At 45.6% G+C, this 18,729-nt stretch overlaps 1 protein-coding gene across 1 annotated transcript; it reads left to right on the forward strand.

The window, feature by feature from the left end:
• The first annotated feature begins 1,466 nt into the window (after positions 1-1,466).
• LOC119378920 (syntaxin-17) lies at positions 1,467-12,589 on the forward strand. The gene is made up of 6 exons (XM_037648003.2): positions 1,467-1,856; positions 4,317-4,512; positions 4,599-4,795; positions 5,131-5,181; positions 6,695-6,911; positions 12,406-12,589. Exons 1-6 carry the CDS (start codon positions 1,692-1,694, stop codon positions 12,552-12,554), a joined length of 975 nt encoding a protein of 324 aa, XP_037503931.1. The 5' UTR covers positions 1,467-1,691; the 3' UTR covers positions 12,555-12,589.
• Positions 12,590-18,729: the final 6,140 nt, after the last annotated feature.

Here is an 18,729-nt window from a genome sequence, read left to right on the forward strand (position 1 = left end):
GTTAAGAAGCTTCCCTACGAAGCGGCGCTCATCGTAAATACGCCGCTTTCTTTATAACATCCCGACCGCTAATGGCTTCATTTCTTGACGCGTGAACCATCTTTTTCTATGGACACACTAGCTTCGCCTACATGCCGTGTGTTTTATATAAATTTTGGCTGTCGCGCCGGCGAATGATTCGTACAGGTGCGGCCACGAGAAATGTCAGCGTTGGTAAAGCTTCCAAACCAGCACTATAAACTTGATAGCACGTATAGGACTCCGGCAATAATTACGTCAGTTGGATTTCTTGGATCACTGGATCTCTCGCTGTTCCGAAAATGCTGGCGGCAGATCCTGGTGTTCTTCGTAGGCTCCCAGCGGCTCCCATCCTCTCTAAAAGGTCCATAAGGTTACAAAAAAGTGGAAGAAGCAAGTTAAAAGTACGTATTTGTAATATTCACAGTTTGAAAGCAAGTGCGAAGAGTGGTCATAAATATTGCTTGCAAACCACGTGCTTCTTTGCAATAATTTTCAAAGGACCCAAACTAAAATGAAGCAACATGAACATATATTCACCACAGGCCCGTAGCCAGGGGGAGGGCCCGGGGGGCCCGGGCCTCCCCCCCCCAAAAAAAAAAAAATTTTATGATACATAATGTTTTACCGAAAATAAATAATGAAAATAGGCGCTTTTCTCAAGTAGTCAAGGCTTTCAGCAAGTGCCCCCCCCCCCCTCCGAAAAAAATTCCTGGCTACGGGCCTGATTCACCAGTAGCATGCAAAAAAAATAATAAACAGCAGTAGCTAGCCCCACTAGCAAGAATAAAGAAAAAAACAACTTAAATAGTGTAAAGTTAATGTGCATTAGTGGCAGATGCACATGCAAAATTGACAATTTTCGAGGAATTCGACTCCCCCCCCCCCCCCCCCTCGTCTACGCCAGTGTTCTAAGCTTGGTGTCCACTCCATCCTGTGGCCGTGCCACTCCGTTGCTGTAGCCACGGCCGGTCTGGAGGTGCGCACGCCTCCAGACCAGCCGGGGTTACAGCAACGATCTGTTTTGGGTGTCTTCTTTCGTCTTGTCGTTTTCCTAACTTGGTGCAGCTCACAATCGTTTACATTATGCGTTTCATTTATTTGCTTTATCTTCCCTCTTGGCTTCATGCATTCAATTATGATGATGTGAACTGTATTTCCCAAACTTCGAAAGAACTCTGGGCGGGCCCTCTCGTCCGGATCTACCGTTGACATTCGCGTAGTTCTGATGGCTCGGCCCACCAGCCACTTCTGGTAGTCACGATCTGTGTTCAGCAGGGTTTCTGTCCGTGCTGAACAGTTTGAACCACCAGCAAATTTCCCGCCAAGTCCCCGCTGGACCACCGGCATGATTGCTTAGCAGCATAGTGGCGCCATCTTCCGAAGCTTGCAAAAAGTGCGCTGGAACTATTATTGCTATTATTTTCCTGTCTGATGTCATCGGCCTTTCTTGCTGCGAGTATTTTCGAGTGACCGCGTAATCGCGCTTGTATTGTGTTATGTTTATCTTGTCTACCCGAGTGAACATGACTCGGCGCAGTTTTCTGATTCTAGGACAGAGAAGGAGGTGATTGGTTACTCTGGACATTCGTTGACTTTATTCACAGTGACACCCGGTGTGACAAGTGACAGCAACCTGATTTACTCAGGTCACTCAGGTTACAGCGGACACAATGGTAGATTCTCATGCAAGAGGTGGCTCAGGTGACGGATATGCAACGGAACCTTGCGTGAAGTTCCCACTGCGGAGAGTAAAGCTTGCAGTTCACCGGATCACTAAAGTAGCGATTCCACACCACCTCGACATTCTTTCGAAGCAGCGAAGTATCATCGAAAAGGTCGGTTTAATGCGCACGAAAATCTAATGTGTTTTTATTCCCTTATGTGAAAGAAAGCATGTCGCAGGTTAACTTAAATTGTGGAAGCTATGAAATTTCAGGAATTGTACAGGATGTAAAGTAATAAAGACCGCGAACAATCACATTCCTTTGCTCACATGAAGTAGAAGTGCTAACGACTTCAGTACGTCCGATGTGTAGGAAGTAGCTGACAAATAAAGCCATCGTATAGTCTTGTAATCTAATAAAGTATGCGTTTATTGTAGCTGGTGTTATGGTTAATGTGACGTTGTTTCTCGTTAATGTGGCATGGTTACGAATTGCGCATTTGCAACGTGGATGACGTGACTTGCAAGTTTCATCAAATCGAGGGAGAATTCGTTTCGAAAAAGTTACACGTTGGTTAAAACTTAAAACTTCTCAGTTTTTTCTTGAAATATTGAGTCATCAAAATATGGGTACATTTGTGAACTGGAAGAGTCATAAATGCGTAAGCGTACTTGTGGTTTAGTAAAGCGCGCTATGCTGTCAGCTTTGCGTTACGACGATTCAGGGAGCTAACCACTGCGGTGATTCGTAGCTGCTGTGTTGCTTTGAAACGTGAAACACCATCCAAGGGCCTTTACATATGTTGTGCAGTCTAATTACACAAGCTTCCCAGACTCTGCAGTATATGCAAGGTCAGTTTGTACTTGCCCAGCCCTGGCAAAAAAAAAAAAAAAACGAAGCAAATAGTAATATATCTATCTAGTTTGCTTTTTAGGGCGCGACAATCTTGCTTCCTTTCAAATATTAGAAGAAATTCAATGAGAATGTCTCATTGAATGGAGAGGGTCTAATGCTCACTCGGAATGCTTGAACGCTATAAAAGCTGCGGATTATAGTTACTTGACTACGTCTTACTGTTGTTCAGGAGCAAAATTCGTATAACAAATGGACACTTTTTGGCTACTTACCTGCACCCTGCATTGGTTGAATAGTGATATAAGCAGTTGGATAAATTGTTGCAGAATGTTAGTGTATAGAGAAAATGTACGCAGAAAAGCCAACACCTTGCTGCTGTTAAATTTAAATATAACAGCATATATGCAGTGCATCTGAGTTCTGGAGAAAAAATTATATTGTAGCCTCAAATTTTATTTCACTAACTTCACTACTCGTTAATAAAAGTTTGTGGTTTCATTTACTTGCCATTGGACCAATATTTTAATGGCGAAATTCAAAAGTGCTTGTTTCCTGGGTCCTTCACACACAGTATACAATACAGGCACGTAGCCAGGATTTTTTGTTCGGGGGGGGCCCAAGGCCTAATTGTTCGAAAGACAATCTTTCCATGGCAAAAACAAAAAAAAAAGTTGCCTGGGAATATAGAGGGCTGGAAAAATTTCGGGGGGGGCCCGGGCCCCCCGGGCCCCCCCCTTGCCTACGTGCCTGATACAATATGCTTATAATTAATCGTAGGAAATACGGTTTTCAGAGTTTGTTTTCAGTCTTGCACAGCACAGCTTGAAAGTATTGCATCAGAGCAGGCAGTGTGGTTAGTGATTTTCATTTGTATATGGATTGATTTAGTGCATGTGTTAACTTTTCTATATGGCAGAAAAATTGATTCATAAATGTAAACTATGGGATCCTTTGACCACATGTAACCCCTGTTCATGATGAATTTACAATGTCCGGGGAATTTACATTTCTGGAAAACTGCCAATTTTCCTATTAAGAGTAGTCATCGCTGTAATTTTGAATCTCTTCCTGATTGTTGAAAGCTCTTCCTCAGAGTGCATTTGACCAAAATGAAATCCAATGTAGTCTGTTGCATTCCGAGGGATTTGGGTTTACTGAATAGGCTAGATGGAGTAAAGAACTCACAGGTCATAGCATCTGCAACAGCTAATGTGCACATTTTTGCACTGCGCATATGTGCATTTTCAAGTGGAAGAATGAGACATTGGTGCTAGTTTTGGGCACTTTTATTCAATGGCTCTGCATCGCTGACTTGCTCTCGGTATTGTGCAGCATTGATGGTGTCTCTCAAGCATTTCTCAGTGGATGAGTTGACACTGACACTGCCATTACTAGTCTAAAGAAACATTGTGAACCCTCTTTATCCTGCACCCGATTCGACTCATCTGGATTCCTCTGCGCACCCCTCACTGTGCACCAGTGGTTTGTCATAGTGGGATTGCATGAGGTGGGAGGCACTGCTTGTTTATGAGAGGTGGTGCAAAAAACTTATCTAGCTTATATCTGGCTATGTTTGCTTATACCAACCTCCAAGCTCATATCTCTTGTCTTGTTTTCTAACCGTTATACACTTGACACTTGCCAGCTGTGCAGTCCTGTCAAGTTCTGTGTTCTGAGCTCAGGCTGCCAAAAAATTCATTTTTTTTAATATTCTGATAATATTATTGGGCTGCTATGTACTAATTCAGTGAATGATTATATTTTTTTGCATTTCAGTGTCAGAAACTGAATCAGTGGGACAAACTACATGATGAACAAATCAAAGCATCCCTTACTGTTCAGCAGCTTAAAGCTGTACTGTATGAGCTGGAAACACTAAGTAATCAGGTAGACCCGAATGACCTACAGCAGTTTGAACGCTTAGTACGACCAGCTTCAGAGGCAACTCTTGAGGAGGTGCGCTCATTTACAGGTAAATTCATGGTTGTAGTGCGCTCTTAATTGCAACTTATTTTTTTTTAAGTGTTTCTTTACATAGTTTATTTTTTGTCATTCCAGAAGTATGTTTGCCTGCTAGTCCTGCGGTTGACTTCTTTGGTCAGCCTGAAATATCCTCACGTGGAGTCATACCTGCAAATGTTCCTGAAGTTGACATGCCTTCACTAGACGACGCTTCAATAGGACAGCAGAAACTTTACATTGAACATATTCCCGACAACACAGCTGCTTCTAAGTCATGGAATTCATTGAAGAGGGTAATGTCCTACCGTTCTTTCTCATTTTCGGTGGTGCTTGTGACAAGCAACAGGGAGAAATTTATGTGCTGCTAAAAAATTTTTTATTTAGCAGTAAATTTATTTTTAACAGAACAAAAGAAGTTCTTTTGACAAAATTGTACTACTGCAGGCACTTTGTTGTACTTGAGTGAAAGAAAAGCTTGAAGAAGATACGGAGCTATGGTCTTGCCTGGATGTGTTTGGTAACACCTAGAAAATAGATTAGTAAACTTAGCAGTGCACATTTGGCAGAGTTCAGTTTTTTTTTTTTTGTATACGGTTATGTCCATATCTTTTTCTGCTTGTTATTTCAGGATCTACATGATCTTCATGATTTGGTGAGCAGCTTCAGCAACCTCGTTTATGTAAGTAAACATTGTTTTGGGCCCGAGTGCTCTGAAATGCCGGATGACATTACCCATCATACCCACCTCCTCTGCACCTCTTCACTGCTATCACTACTACTTTTTGGGATGTACCATAAAACACATCCTATTGTGGGAAGCCATGCTGCACCCTGTATACATATTGAACATATCATTATATATTTAATGATTGTGTCAAAGGAATTGATGAACCATATCATAGTCGCAATGTCTACAGCGAATATATGTAATTAAGAAAAAAAATCAGAAACATTATTCTGTCAGTATTCCTTCCAAATGGTTCCTGAAACTGTGAATTCAATTTTCAAATGGTTGCTATAAGCTAACAGCTCAACATTTCTGCTTGAAACTTTTCATACATATGCAGATGGCCTTCCACATTTATGATCAACTATTGAAACTGCCATTATAAGTTCATAGGTACCCATCATAGTGGCTCAATGGTTATGACACTATGTTGCTAAGCATGATGGTGCAGGATAATATTCTTGCCATGGCAGCTGCATTATGATGGGGGATGAAGTGCACAAATCCTGGTGTACAGTGCATTTGGTAAATGTTAATGGAACTCCAAGTGGCCAATATTAATCTGGTGTCCTCCACTACTCTGTACCTCATAATCAAATCATGGTTTTGGCATGTAGAAGCCCAGAATTTTCATTCGTTTGAGAGTTGTTTATTTGAGAGCATTGATAATAAGTTATCGTACACTCAACACTACTGCTGCTGACCTAACAATGGCTTGGTGTATATGTGTGAAACCAGTCAGGTGTGTGCACAAGGGCTGCAAGGAGGTTCCACAGCAACTGAAAGCAACTTTTCAAAAAAATGTTTGCGATGGTTACAACGGCCTCTTTGTCTGAAACTCTGTTTTGCTGGAATTTCTGTTGTGCTTGTGCAAGGTTGAACAAATCTACCTCATGTTTCTCTCTTTACTTTTCATGTATTGTGAGGTGTCTTGTGTTGGGACCCTTCCTGTTGCCTTTGGATTATGTTGGCGTCACTTTGTGTTCAATATCATTCGCTATCATTGTATTCCTTGCAAGTTTTGCCTGAATGTGGAATCTTGTACCAGTCATAATATTGATCACATCTGCATCTGCAACATTTTCCATAAAAATTTCGGGGGAAAATCTTTATCTTTCATTGGTGGTGCCATATTATGGCACAAAGGTGATAAGTGCACTGAATCATAATTTTTTTTTTATAGAGGCATGCCCGTTCAGACAACGTACTCATCCTGATTTCATATTATCAATTTTGAAACTTCTGGTAAACCTCATAAGAAAGACAACAGGTTAACTTAAAGTAGCCAGCTTTTATTATAAACCTTATCACTTCATTATGTACTTTGACTGTTTCGCTCATGGCTTATGCGTTACTTTTATAGTACAGTATTTAAACATGTGCAACATATCTTCAGCTTGCATGCTTTTCTTGATTAGAATGAGTGGCCAATCATGCATTAGTGAATTGTATTTGCATCATGCAGGCCCAGAGAGAGAAAGTTGAGACGATAGAGGACAATGTGACACAGGCTGATGAACAAGTCGAACATGCTGTTACACACCTGGCACGAGCAGCTAAGCTGCGCAGAGCTCTCCTGCCAGTAACAGGGGCTTTGGTGGGTCTGACCTTGGGGGGTCCCGTGGGCCTCGTTATAGGCACCAAGATGGCCCTTGGATGTGCACTCGGTGCTGGATTGCTAGGTAACCATTCTCGCATTGCTTTCACCTTGTAATGAGTCTGCTTTGTAACAGAGACAGAGCTGTGAGTTTATACATTCATTACCTTGTCGGTGTGCTGAAATTGTGCAGTTATAAACTGTGATAAGTAGTGCTGGCTTCCCTCATCTTAGCAGCTGCTGTTCAGTGCATGATTTCAGCATGTAATGGAGTGAGAGTGTTTCTTGAATGATAATGACTGTACTGCTTGAATGGAATGAACCCGAGGAAAACGGAAAGGGGAAATGTCACAGGGGAAAGGGGAAAACTCCAGTGTTTTGCCAAAAGGCAAAACGCTGATAATGATGGCAATGCATGTGCCAGCTATGAAAAAGACCATAGCTTGCTCAGTTTTATGTATTGCTGTCAACATTTGTGCACTAATTAAAATAACGAATGTGTCCGCATGCACAAGCATACACGAACATATCGCACTCGATGACTACAAACACTGGCCTTCACTATGCCAGTGGGATTAACAGCACAAGTGGAATCGAGCAAAACTCCTTGGAGTCCCTTATTGATTTTTAAGGCGACTTTGACGGCGACAGCCTTCACACGTTGACTTCATTTCGTTTGCGATTCTCTCCCTTTCAAGTGTGTTATTATTATTATTATTATTATTATTATTATTATTATTATTATTATTATTATTATTATTATTATTATTATTATTATGTATATCAATGTTATCAGTTCTCATTACTCTCCACCTTCTATGTCCTCTTGTCCTTATATATCGGTAATATCTGTATCCACGTGACTCTATGTGCCTTTGTATACTTCGATCTACCATTGTAATTTGTTATTCAACCTTATCTATCGTTATCTATACAAGCTTCTATCTATCTCTCCCTATCTTTATCACTCTCTGTGTAATTCTGATTCTCCATATCTTTCGCAAGCTATCAGAATTATCATGGGAGCTAAGGAGCTTACGTTAGTTTTTGTAGCGCACGCCCGTTTCGAGGCCAGTATCTTTGTTGATGCTGTAGCTGATGATGATGATGATCTTTTGCTTCACAGTGTTGTCAACGCCGCCGGACGGTCTCATTTCGCGTCTCATGAGGCACTTAAGTCAATCGCCTTAAGAAGACATTGAGTTGCTTCTCGCTTTTTTGAGACAGCGTGAGCTGCATGCAACGTTCAGGCTCGCGGAGATCCAGGGTTGCCAGCGGAAACAGTCGCGCAGCGCTACCGGCCCCCTCTGCTCACTCAGCCTTGGGAACCGCCACAGAATATTTGCAAGATATGGCGCACGCGCCACTTTTTACGAGCTTTGCATTGCCAAGGGTGCCGCATTTTTCGACTTTGACCTCCTCATGCGGGCCTGACTGAAGTAGAAACAAGGGTGGCAATGTCTCCTTTGAACATCATTAGTGAAGGAGGTGGTTGATGACAGGCATAGACGGGGACAAAAGATGACACAATGGATAAACAGGCACAAGGAACAGCATTGAAGATGGATGAGAGACGCGCTCTCCCTCCCCCCTCTCCCTCCACCGCGCTCACCTGCCCCTCCACCTCTGTCTGGAAGCGCTCGGCAATCTCCCCTCCTTTGTGCGCATGATGACGACGCGCTCTCTCGTATTGCATTATATCGATTCCACAGTGTACCACACGCCGACGCTATAAAATCCTTTCTCAGACATTGTACGGACCACCACAGTGACTACGGCGCATTTTCGATTTGAGTGTCTATAATTGCTATCGCAATAAAAAGTATAGTAGCCGTCGTCCCACCTTACTTATTTTGGTGCAAGCATACTTAAAATTTTTATGCCTAAAGTATTTGAGGGACAGACCACCAGCGTTTTTAACATTCTCTCATATATTGCTATACAATTAAAATTCGATCTAACGAAACCCGATTTTTACGGATTTCCCGATCTAACGAAGAAATTTCCAACATTCCCCAGCAGGTGCCCATAGGGTTCAATGTTGTCATCAACTCGAATTAACGAAGCTACCATTGCACTGAATCCAATTTAAATATATTTTCCCGGGGATAAATGTGTGAAAAAAGGCAGTGATTTTTTTTTTCTAATTTTGACACAGACGGCTTTTTATTGGGCGTGCGCTGTAACGCTATCGCGTTAAAAGATGTAGCCGCCCTAGTGACGACCCTAGTTTTATTTTGATGAGGCTGCACGCCGTGCCCATGCCCGGAAAGACGGGCTCAACACTCGGTAACGCTTTTACGCACCAAATTGCGCTAGGGGCGGTGGTTGTTTGTTGTCCCTGTAAATGCTACCACAGGAATCTGCGCGCCAGGCGCGATCAGTTTCGATTTCGCCCTTAAAATTCGGTTATGAATATCTCGAATTGCGTCCAACTATCGCGATTTCTAAAAAAATGGGTATGCCATAACGTGGCACTGCAGCCCTCATGTGAATAATTAAAAAGATAATTAACAAGTCTTTGTTAAATAGTCTCGTCAATGTAAATTTAGTTGCGGCAAAAAAGTACTTCCTCCTCGACATAAAGTACGTGTTTGAAAACTACTCTAACGTGACTGTCAGAATTTTTACAAAAAATGTGTATTGGCTAAAAAAACCATATATATATATATATATATATATATATATATATATATATATATATATATATATATATATATATATATATATATATATGGTGTCCGAAATTGTTTGTCCGAAAAGTAATGTCAGTGTGATTAAATTGTAAAGCGTCCATACCTTACAGCAGGCTAGGACCGCTTGATATTGGTGGAGGGGGGGAGTTAGCTTACGCACGTACTGTTGCACTGTAGTATGCTACCATCTCGATACTATAAGGAGAGACTTTTCCGTGAAAGTCGTTTTCATTTCCCGTGAAAGCCAGAATGCAGCGCTCGTCGCAACAAAGGATTGCGATCAAGTTTTGTGTGAAAGTCGACGAACCCAAAGCGGAAGTTATGATAAAGACCTTTGGTGATGATTGTTAGTCATAACGTCAAGTGTACCGGTGGCATAAGACCTTGTCGTAAAGAGGTCGTCAATGAAGCCCGCGCTGGACGGGCGTCAACGACCATCACCAATGGCAACGCGCCACTCCACACCGCCTTCGTTTTGACCCGCTTCCTTGTCGATTCAAAGGTGCCACGGGTTCCCCAGCTGCCTATACAGTTCTGACATGGCACCCCCAGATTTCCTTTTGTTTCCGCGCTTGAAAACTCCCATTAAAGGATATCATTTCGCGATAGTTGACAAAGTCAAAGAGGCTTGCACCAAGGCTTTAAAGGACATTCCAGAAGAGACCTACCGTGACGCCTTTGATGCCTAAAAATCTCACTGGAAGCGATGTATCGTCGCAGGGGGAGCCTATTTTGAAACCTTTAATCTTGTACTGATCTGATCAATGCATCTTTTTAATCAACTCACTGACATTAATTTTCGGACATACCCTGTGTACACACACACACATCTCAGTCCTCACACCCTAGCAGACTTATCAGTGGCTGCATCCTAGTTAGACACGCGCATGTAGTATAATGCTGGTGTGAACCTTACACAAACTGCCAAATTTTGATCGCAACAAAGACAGATTTGTTTACCTCACCCTTGACGCACAGTGCACATTAAATAAGCGCCTCTCTGTGATCGTGTGAGAAAGCATAGAGTTAACACCGCACACAAGTTTCCATGGAAACAGGCGTGTGGTACGATTTTTGGGCTGCATACGCATAAACCGCTTGCAACATAAGGTGCCGGCGTCGCGAATATCCGCACCATAAACAAAATAGCGTTAGTTTTTTTTGTTTTTTTTTGCGATAGCAATTATAAGGACACTGTGCGTTTTTGCCGTCGCCGTGATTTCCCGTATGAAGTCCGATTCCATGTCATCACCCTGCGCGTCGCATGTTCCATTGGCGGATTCGGAGTGGCCGACGAACTCTGCGCCGGAGCACTCCACTCCGGCGGAGAGCAACTGAGGGAAATCTGCCAATGGAGCATAAGCGCCCTCGCCAGAGCAAAGGTAGGGGGCGCTAGCGTACATCTGTTTCGCAAGCGCCCAGCATTCCTCGCGTTTCGCGTCGTTTTCGCCTTCACGGGCGCGAGCGGAGAAAACAGGCGCGATCGGAGATCGCATTGCATCGCGCACGCGGTACGCCACACTCTGCGCACACGCGGGGAATTCGCGACTTCCGGTCGAATCCGCCGCTTTTCGCGGAGTAGGGAGAGCTGCTCCGTGGAGTGAATCTGGCGGCGGAGCAGCTCCAGATCTGCCAATGAAACATACAGGGAGCACTCTCAATCCACCAATGGAAAAGAATTGCTCCGAATGAAGCAGAAAAACTGCTACCAGAAGTGCTCCGAATCTGCAATGGAATTCGCCATAAGCTTGCGAGCAAGCCGACGAACGCGCATCTGGCGGAGAGGAAATGCGACATCCGTCTTGCTTAATTGACCGCGAGATGGTGCAAAGGGCCTAAGGGTGCGGTATAAAAGGGCGCCTTCCCGCCCGTCTTTCGTCGCGGGTCTCGGTGCGTGGAGATAGGAGCCCGATGGGGGGCTGCGTGCCACACGGCGTGGTCGCCTGTGGCCGCGCGCTTATCTCCGAAGGGGATCAACAGATGGCTCATAGCTTTGTGCTCTCGTGGCAAAGTTTGCTTTGAAGCCACAGACAACGAAGGTCACTTCGCTCGCTGCAGCGGCCGCGTTTCCTAAAGGAGTGAGCTGCTAGCCTTTCTTCGTGTAACATTAAAATTTATTGCTATCGCATTCATTGCTTCGCCCTTGTGGCGAAACTGTTGACTTTTTTCGGTGATGACACACCCGTCAACCGAAGATGTGGCGTCTTGGCAGGTGGATGTTTTCGAGTGTCGTTTTACGTTTTATGGCAGGCAGACATTTCGGGAAGGGCACGTGTCCGGGTGTGCCAACCCCTCGGCGTTAAAAGTTTTTGCCACCACCACACCCTGGCTACACCATTGCTCACTTTTATGCGGAATTTTCTGGCAGCTGCATTATAACCAGTATTTTGTTTCCCGCGGGCGCGCCATAAAGGGCATGTGCGTACACGGAGTCCTATTTGAGGATGTCATAAAAAGACTTTTCAGGGATGTGGTATCACTTCTCAGCCTTGATAATGTTGCCACTGTGATACACCTTCTGATATGTAGCGTATTTTCAGCAACAGCAGAACATGCAGTCTTTTCTCCTTACCATGCCACGCATCTCCACATTTAATAGCATGAGCCACAGCTTGCTTATTGTGTCGGTCATACTGAAGAACATTGAAAGCTTCCCAGTTTTTGCTGCATGATAATTTCTGAATATATGTGCAACTTAGATTGTCGTTGCCAGCCCTGTAGTGTAGTATTGAGTTCTCAGCCTGCATTTCTCCTTTGAAACCATTATGCTTATTTCAATGTGAGTTTAGTAATTTACTTGATGACATGTAGCTGCAATATGTACATCTTATTGACATTGATTTACAATGTTCTGACAATGTAAGCATCATGTTGCTTTTGCAGGTTACACTGGTGGTAAAGCTCTTCAGCGCAGGGCAGCGCAAGACAAAGTGCCCGTAGTGAAAGACATGGAGTTGAAAGAAATATCAAAACGGCATTCAAGAGAAACTGAAGTCGCCTTGGCCTCTTTTGACAAACCTGTTATTTTGTAATACAGAGCCTCAGAAATAAAATTGTTTCGCTTTTATGTTGTGCAGTAATGTAACCCCGTGTGTGTCAGTTAACACGACTGATTGTTTCCGACTGCAGTGGACACCAACAGCAGTCCACACCCCTTTGGCCCATTGCGAGTGGCCCTTCCCCCCGGCGCCATTTTTCAGCAGGCGGAATTTTTTAAGCCGCTGCGGCGAGGAATGCACCCATCCCTCCCGGCAATGTTCCTTTTCGGGAAAGCGGATTCCGCATCCACATTAGGGTATTCTATCGCATACAGTGTGCAGAACTCAACAATGCAGCCTTTCAACGAAGGCTCACCAGCTGTCTGCTAATCCCCTCTGTGACTTTGTAAATATGCGTGGCCCCCCAAAGATGCACTGCTGTGGCAGTGACGTCTTCCTTCGTACGCCCGCATCACGTCGCTAGCGCCGCCATTTTGAATTCCGGCAGTGTCATTTGCTTTGTCGATAGTGTGGTGCATTGTAGTCTGCATAATGGGTGCCAACCAACAGCGTGGTTTTAAAAATGTGTTCTCTCGAGCCGATTTAACGAGCATACAGTGCTTTTTTTCTCTTCTTTCTTTTTTTGCGACGCACATCCGAGAAACCGACGCTAACCGCGGAGGCCACCAGGGGCGTAGCCAGAAATTTCTTTCGGGGGGGGGGGGGGGGTTCAACCATACTTTATGTATGTTCGTGCGTGCGTTTCTATCTGCGCGTGTATATATACGCAAGCAAAACTGAAAAACTTCGGGGGGGGGGTTGAACCCCTCCCAACCCCCCCCCCCCCTGGAGGCCACAAACCACCTAGAGAACTTAGTGCGGTGCCGTGTGTCATCAGCGCAAACTATTTCTCCAAAGGGCCCTTCAGGGCAACAAATGGGGTTTACTGCAAAGTACTTTTGCCCATGTTTCAGAGGTATTATACGCTTGTCCCATACGCGTAAGACGTAGCATTTCTGGAAGACGCCAGCGCGGTCACACGGCGCTCGGAGGGGGGTCTTTTTGTGTTGCATTTCGCATTGCTTGTTTTGTTCATTCTTCTTTCTACTTTTCCTATATCTGTGGGAAACATTAAATCTTGATTTGGAAGTAAGCGCTCGTCTTTGTTGTTGCTGTGTTCCCCATACTGCTTCGCGCTATGTCACTTCAGTAGAACTGGCAAACCAATGAGGCCAAACTATAGTGTTCTAGAACACTTTAGCCAAACCGCTAGTCTACTAAGTGGAAGGTCGTTGAAATACGCGTGGCCATTACAGCGGCAGCAAGAAAGGAACCTTCCTTTTTTTTTCTTTGTCAGAGACACATGGTCCAAGAGGGTGCTACAGGTCACCACCAGGACCATTTGCAAAAATCTGCAAGGCGGCTTTACTGCAAGGTTGTTTTCCAACCAAAAGCTCTCCGTCGCAGACTGGTTTTCTCGCTCATTGTACTTTTACCGCTCCTAATTCCAGTGAAGGCACGCGAGTACGACAAAACGACCTCTTTCCCCAACAATTACTGTGGGGCCGCCTTTCCGACTGAGCTGAAGCGAGCCAGAGGAGGGGGCTTGCACTGATGACACGCTCAGCCCTTTCTTGGAATACGTCTCCAGGTGCAGGGATCGGTCACCATGCGTCTGGAATGACCTCGTAGATGTCGCATTGTCACCGCCACTACGAAGAAGATAACGCCCCGCCACGGTGGTATAGTGGTAATGGCGCTCGACTGCTGACCCGAAGGTCGCGGGATCGAATCCCGGCCGCGGCGGCTGCATTTTCGATGGAGGCGAAAATGTTTGAGGCCCGTGTACTTAGATTTAGGTGCACGGTAAAGAACCCCAGGTGGTCGAAATTTCCGGAGCCCTCCACTACGGCGTCTCTCATAATCATATGGTGGTTTTGGGACGTTAAACCCCGGATATTATTATTATTATTACGAAGAAGATAACGATCGGCCCCATCGAGTAATTTGCCTGGCACTTATTGGTGCAGTTATGTGGTGGTTGTTTGGAGGATCTGACCAAATCTGACGGGCTGGCCTCACCTTCTCCCTGGTGTGGAACGGAGGTGGTCCCATACAGCAATCGTCCGAAACACATATAAGCCGGGCTGAAAGAGGCATCCGCTACCAATACGTAATCAAGCAAACATCTCTTTACTTTTGATCTCCCAACATCACAGTACGTCTTCCTCACTGCTGCGTCGAAGGCTCCTGGCCGGAAGGCAACTCCTGAGAGTGCTCATTGAGGCCTTTGAGCAAAGCTTGGCACCCAATCGTCGCACTCGGTACATCTGAAGTCCCTAGATTTTTCCTTTTTACTTAAGTACCGACAACTGCCTCCTCTCCCGGCCCTCTCTCACGGGCAGCTGGCGTCTGCCGCCATTTTCTTCCTAACTTGGAAGATTTACAAAGCCATGTGCGTCTAAGTACATTAGCCATGCATCTTTCAGCGGACAATATGCTAACGCGACGCGCCTTTCTCCTCCCGTCAACCCCCTGTCGTTAGTGAAAGGGGGACGCGTTTCACCGGGTTATGACCGGGTGCTGGAAAAGCGTTAGGAAGAACATGGCTACCGAAAACGAGCGTTAGCCAATGAGATTCGTCGGCGGCGCTTGAATGGTTGTCGGTACTTAAGAAAGAACAGGGAAAAATCTAGGGATTTTAGGTACATCCAATGGCGCAGTGGAGGTTAAATGACCTTGGAAGGACGTTCTCGGAAGTGAGCATTGCCTTGTTGAGTGTGGCGGTAAAAGCCGAAATTGATCGTCGTCACGCTCCCGAGAGTAGAAGGGAGATTTCATTGGGACCCAAGGGGGGACATTCAGAAAAAAACCCAGTGTAAATAGGAGGAAATAGTGTGTCCGTCCTTTTGAATTTTCAGTAGGTGGAGCATTCCAATGCTTTGAAAAAAGGTTATATGCCCTCACGAGCTGCGAAGGAAGGTCTGTATTTTTTTTTCTACGAAAGAGCAGACAATTGTGAAAAAGGTAAAGGAGAATCTCATCCCCGTGCTCTCTCTCTCCCCACATAACTTTGCCCTGTTCTGCTGCCCCCCCCCCCCCCCCCCCCTGTGCACATTTCCAACGAAGGCTCTTCGTACTGATGACCTCTGTGCCTCCACACCTCTAACCTTCTCTCTCCTATCCACTGTCATCCCATCTCCCTTTCCCGCAGGCGCTGCACCGTGCTCCCGACCGGGCTGCAGAAATTAGGCGCTTTTTCCTCTTCAAACCAGTACCACCACCACCACCACCAGACAAGAAGAGAGGGACACACACAGCGCGCCACTGCCAGCAGTTTATGAAAGGATTCTTGGGCACCGTCAAAGTCCCCTCTGGGCTGCTGTAAATATTCGTGACCATCCTCCCCTCCATCCGATGACCGCCGTGAATTTCATTCGCAGAAAAACGACACCATGGGGGAGCGTGGAACCACAGGCAAACATCTGCGCTACCAGTAGGCTTTTTACCTTTATCAAGGTGGCATCAGCTGCAGCGCTATGCCGACTTGCGGTGTTGTTGGCTGCTCAAACGACGGTGAAAAAGGAGAAAGGCTTTTTTCTTGTTCCACGAGGGAAAGACAACATCAAACGGTGAGAGAGATGGCTGCGTCGTATCGGGAGGAACATAGAGTTAATATACTGACTCTAGAGGAAAAGCTGGGCCGCGAGACCTATAACCACAAGAACGCTGACATCTTGGAACGTTGTCATTCTTGCCATCACATATCAATCCTAAAGAAGCATCTGCACAATTAAAAACTTGCGGATATTGTTTTGTGTTTATTTTGAATACTTCTACGAAAGAATACGACGGCTATTTATGCAATTGACTGCGCGCGGAAAGGAGCGTTTGCATGCTGGTTAACTAGATGGCACCACCATATCAACACTCGCGAGTACGCGAGTGTGTGCTTGCGGCCGATTGCACCGGTTTGCGCGTCGTCTTAAAGCCCCTGAAACTTCGTTCGCGACGTGTATCTCGTAGTTGTCATAGTGCCCCGTTGTGTGCGTTTTCTGTCGCCGCATACCACTCGACTTCATGTGACAGCCCTTTTTTCTTTCGAGCTGGAAACTTCAGCGCACCAGTGCAAACCAGGACGGACGGCAAAGAAGAGATGAGACAAGCCCTGAAAGTTATGTACGAACTAGTCGCAACCGATTTTTTTTAGACCTTTTAACGGCGATAAAGCTTCGTGGGTCGTGTAACTTTAGTTTCGATTGAAGCTTTCGGGAGATGTCTCACTCACATTCGCCGCTGCATGCTGCAATCGACATTTTTCTGCTTTACGGCTCTCTGCGCTGAAGTACGGCAGCAATGAGCTGAAAAAGAACGTGGATACAGGTGTCTCGCCATTGCAAGTCGAATCAGCGCGCGACCACGGCCTACGGACTTTGCTTCGAGCTGCGAATCTGTCGAGTGACCTTTGTGCCAGCGAACGGAGAAACTTTGGTAGGGAGTGCCTAGTAAAAACCATGCACAAACAGGTGGAAATAACTGTTATCAACCGGACCAGCTGCACAGACAACCGTACACTAACACACTGCTTCACGCATCAAAACACAGCTGATGTTCTCTGAACAGCGCGTAGCTGGCTTAGGTTGGTAGATTAAAACTGATTACTACCGTCAAATATAGCGAGCGTCTCAGGGTCTGGCAACGCTGGCAACGATCGTTTTGTTCCATCATGGCGGAACCCATGCGGTTATAGGTTTCAATGCATGGGCCCTATGGGGAGCTTTTCCTCTAGAGTCAGTATATTAACTCTATGGGGAGGAAGAAATTTGTCACCGAGGGAGGCTTTGCATCGTAAGTCGATCATTAGTTAATTGGTTTCGTGTGCACATGATTTCCGAAGTCTTTTAGATTAAGCCGAGGCTTGATAGTGTAACAAGGTACAGATGTTTAAGTTGAACGAAGCAAAAAGCAACGTGACATTAGCGGCTCCTTTTTCTCGGACGGTTTTGATAACAATGAAGCGCGATCGTTCTAGCTCGCTCGTATTCGGTCGGGTACTTGAAACCGGCGATATCAACTACAGCAAAATCTTTAATGTATCATTTTCCCATTTCCGAACATTTACTGCACGTGCAAATACTTTTCACCAGAGTCCTTTTTAAAGAACACTGGTTCCTTTTTGTCGCGTTTCAAGCGAGCACTTCATCGCGCCGCATGCGATGAGAAAAGGAGGTTGCAAAAAAATTACACCATCTCCCGCTAAAGGGGACCATGAGGCTATGCGAAGCCGGAGCACTTGCACGATCGCGTTCCGTTGGCGTTCGTTGGGCATGCTACCGACCTCGCGTCGTGGAACGCGAAGAGGGACGCTACGCGCGTCGTTAGCGGGGAACGCGGTCGACAGGCGGGCGAGAGGGGGGCAGCGTAGGAGAGGAGAGAGAAGGGGAGGGGACGCGCATGCGCTCGAGCTCATCGCGGTGTTGCGCAGGAGAGAATTTCGGCATGTCTATACTCGCGGACAACTTTCCTTGGCAATGAAGGGAAGGCTAGAGAGCCGAACTACGCGTGTGCTGCCGCTGAAGAACATAATCCCACAATCGCGTCCGTGTTTTCTGCGTGAGATAAAAAACAACAACATTACTTTATTTTCTACGGGATGCTCTTTGAAAAGAGGGTCAGCACGCACCAGGAAGATATTTATATTTGTTTTACTTTATGAAGTTTCATTTCGCGTTTTTGGGCGCGTGAAAACGTCGCACCTTTTACGTGCACCTCACAGTCAAAATGGCGTCTTCGTCTTCAGGAGAGCGATCGTCACCCTCCAGCTTTTCCGATGACTCGCCGAACGAGCTTGCGACGAATTTCACTAACAAATGGCTGTCTAAGTCTGTGACGGCCGCTCGAATAATCGAACGGCCGTCACAAGAGATACGAAAGGTTCACAAACCAAAACTAAGTTCGAAAAGCGCGCCGAACCGGTCTACTCCGCGGAGTAGTACATGTGCAGTAGCTCCGCCCCCGCAGCATTTTCTGCATTGCCAAGAAAAGTTGTCCGCGAGTATAGCCCGCGTTTCAGAGGAAGAGAGGAAAGGGGGAGGGGAGAGGGTGAGTGGAACAGTTGCCATGCGTTTTTCCTGCGTTCCATCTTTTGAAAACTCTGCACTAGCTCCTAGAATATGGTTATTTCTCTATCAAGACTAAGTTTTATAAAGCGCATGCCGTTCGGAACCTG

This window comes from Rhipicephalus sanguineus, chromosome 1, assembly GCF_013339695.2.
Source record: "Rhipicephalus sanguineus isolate Rsan-2018 chromosome 1, BIME_Rsan_1.4, whole genome shotgun sequence".
NCBI lineage: Eukaryota > Metazoa > Arthropoda > Arachnida > Ixodida > Ixodidae > Rhipicephalus > Rhipicephalus sanguineus.